Source organism: Arachis duranensis, chromosome 8 (genome assembly GCF_000817695.3).
Source record: "Arachis duranensis cultivar V14167 chromosome 8, aradu.V14167.gnm2.J7QH, whole genome shotgun sequence".
Taxonomy (NCBI): domain Eukaryota; kingdom Viridiplantae; phylum Streptophyta; class Magnoliopsida; order Fabales; family Fabaceae; genus Arachis; species Arachis duranensis.
This window is the reverse complement of record NC_029779.3, coordinates 23,106,574-23,109,581: the sequence shown is the minus strand read 5'-3', so window position 1 is coordinate 23,109,581 and position 3,008 is coordinate 23,106,574. Positions and strand designations below refer to the sequence as shown.

General features: G+C 41.0%; 1 protein-coding gene across 1 annotated transcript in view; it reads right to left on the bottom strand.

The window, feature by feature from the left end:
* LOC107461311 (uncharacterized) overlaps positions 1-1,613 on the bottom strand; it is a 7,541-nt gene extending 5,928 nt beyond the window's left edge. Inside the window, exon 1 of the mRNA XM_016079799.1 lies at positions 680-1,613. Within this exon, the coding sequence (XP_015935285.1) occupies positions 680-1,613 (934 nt within the window). The remainder of the gene's footprint in view (positions 1-679) is intronic.
* Between the last annotated feature and the right edge of the window lie 1,395 nt (positions 1,614-3,008).

Sequence of the window (3,008 nt, the reverse complement as noted above, 5' to 3'; positions counted from 1 at the left end):
CTTTGATCTCTGGCCTTATCCTTCATGAAATCGTCTTCTTGAATGGGTTCATGCAAGGTTTTAAAAACATGGAATGCTAGATGTTCATCATGCACTCTCAGCAACAATTCCCCTTTTTCAACATCTATCAATGCTCTGCCCGTAGCTAGGAAAGGCCTCCCCAGGATTATGGGAGTGTTAGGGTCCTCTTCTATATCTGAGATAACAAAATCAGCTGGGAGAAAGAATTTTCCCACTTTTACCAATACATTCTCCACAACTCCCAGTGCTTGCTTAGTGGATTTATCAGCCATTTGGAGAACTATTCGTGTGGATTTCAACTCAGAAATTTGAAGTTTCCTCATTAGAGACAAAGGCATCAGGTTTATGCTTGCACCCAGGTCACAAAATGACTTCTCAATTGTTATGTTTCCTATGGTGCAAGGTATGTAAAAACGCCCAGGATCATCTTTTTTCTCTGGCAACTCTCTTTGGAGGATAGCACTACATTCCTTTGTCATCTCAATAATCTGTCCTTCCTTCAGGGATCTTTTCTTTGTTAGCACTTCTTTCATAAATTTGGCATATAATGGCATCTGTTCAAGTGCTTCCAAGAAAGGAATATTGATGTTGAGTGTCTTGAATATGTCCAGGAATTTTAAGTATTGCTTATCCTCATTTTCTTTTTTGAACCTCTGACGGTATGGAAGTTTGGGGATATGTGGCTTCACCCTTTCCTTCTTCTCTTGTAGTTGTGTTTCAAGAATGTCCTTATCTCTCTTTGAGCTTTTTGCATTCTTGGTCTTTCTCTCCTCTTCACTTCTTTCTTCTGTCTCTTCTTGTGGAACTTTTCTGTTGTGTTCTTCCTGATTGATGGCTTCCTTCTCACCTCCCACCATAATTGCTTTGCACTCCTCCCACTTTGTAGCTTTTCCTTTGTCCCTTGGATGGTCTGAAGTGGTACTAGGGGATGCATTTAATTGCTTCTCACCCATCTCTGTGTTTTGTTTAGCCATTTGTTCCATATGCCTCTCAAGATTTCTGATTGCAGCTTCTTGGTTTTTGATTGTTATGGCTTGATCCTTCCATGCTGCTTCCTGATCTTGTTTTGCCATCTCTTGATTTTTCATGAGTTTCTCCATCATTGTCTCTTGGTGCTTCATCATCTTTTCTATCAATGTCTCCAAGTTGGAGATCCTTTGAGTGTCTTGTGATGTTTGTGGCTGGTTGTGGGGTGTTGAAGGTTGATGGTGGGTGTTTTGGTTAGTGGTTTGGTTATTGGGTGGACAATAGCTAGAATTTGAGTGGTTGTTTTGGGGTTTTCTATATGGATTGGGGTTAATGTTCTGCTGGTTGTAGTTTTGGTTGTTTCTTGAGTTGTTTTGGTTTGAGTTTCTTTGCCATGGTTGCTGGTTCTGAGTGTGGTTATCTCCCCATCTTATGTTTGGATGGTTCTTCCAGGATGGATTGTGGGTGTCACCATAGACGTCATTTTGGCCGGGGCTTTGGTTGTGCACATATTGAGGTTGTTCCTGCTGCTGATCTTCTTGGTTTTCTTCATTTTGCCCCCATTTGGTTGATGGTTGGCTTGTATTCACTGCTGCAACTTGCAGGCTATCAATCTTTTTAGCCATCTGCTCAAATTGTTGTTGAATCTGCTCCTGCATTATCTTGTTTTGAGCCAGGATTGAATCCACTCCTTCTAGCTCCATTACTCCTCTTCTTTGTGATGGTTGGCGGCTTCTTTGATGAGCAAAGAAATATTGGTTGTTGGCCACCATATCAATAAGTTCTTGAGCCTCCTCTGCAGTTTTCATGAGTTGCAAGGAACCTCCAGCTGAATGATCCAAAGCTTCCTGGGATTTCAATGTTAAGCCTTCATAGAAGTTTTGTAGCTTCTCCCATTCATTAAACATGGCAGGGGGGCATTTTCTGACTAGAGCCTTGTACCTCTCCCATGCCTCATAGATGGGTTCAGCCTCCATTTGTGTAAATGTTTGTACCTCAGCCTTCAACTTTATAACCCTCTGAGGTGGGTAAAACTTGGCGAGGAACTTGGTTACCAAATCATCCCAGTTGTTGATGCTGTCCCTTGGAAAGGATTCCAACCATTGAGTGGCCTTGTCCCTAAGAGAGAATGGGAATAGCATCAATTTGTAACTGTCAGGAGGCACACCATTAGTTTTGACAGTGTTACATATCCTCAAGAAGGTGGATAAGTGCTGGTTTGGATCTTCCAAGGGGCCTCCTCCATAAGAACAGTTGTTCTGCACCAAGGTGATGAGTTGGGGCTTCAATTCAAAGTTATTTGCATCGACATTTGGGGTAAGGATGCTACTCCCACAATGCCTTGGATTAGCAAATGTATATGAAGCCAAGACTCTCCTCTGGGGTTGACCATTGTTGTTGGCCATTCTCACTGGTGGATTTGTTGGATTTGTTGAGTGTTCCTCCAATTCATGATATTCTTCATCTGATTCTTCTTCTCCAGCAACATTTTTTTCTCTTGCTTCTCTTCTTAGCCTTTGGAGGATTCTTTCATCAGTTTCATGAAAGGTAGGGATCTCTCTTCTTGTATCTGACATACAAGCAAAACAAAAGAATCACATAATATCAGAAAAGCAATAACACTTTAATCCATGGCTGAAGTGAAATATTAGTTAGCTTAGGCAAAAATTCAAACAGTTAGCGTGTTAGTCAAAAGTTAAAGAAACAGAAAAGAAAAAATGCTTGATCTAGATCTCCACTTCACTTAATCATTGTCAATCTATTTCAATCCCCGGCAACGGCGCCAAAAACTTGATGAGATATTTTGGTGGAAAAATAAATTTCTCCCAAAACACACAAATCTAACCGGCAAGTGCACCGGGTCGCATCAAGTAATAAAAACTCACGGGAGTGAGGTCGATCCCACAGGGATTGAAGGATTGAGCAATTTTAGTTTAGTGGTTGATTTAGTCAAGCGAATCAAGATTTGGTTGATTGATGGGTAACTTGCAGAATTTAAATTGCATTGAAAGTAAAGAGAA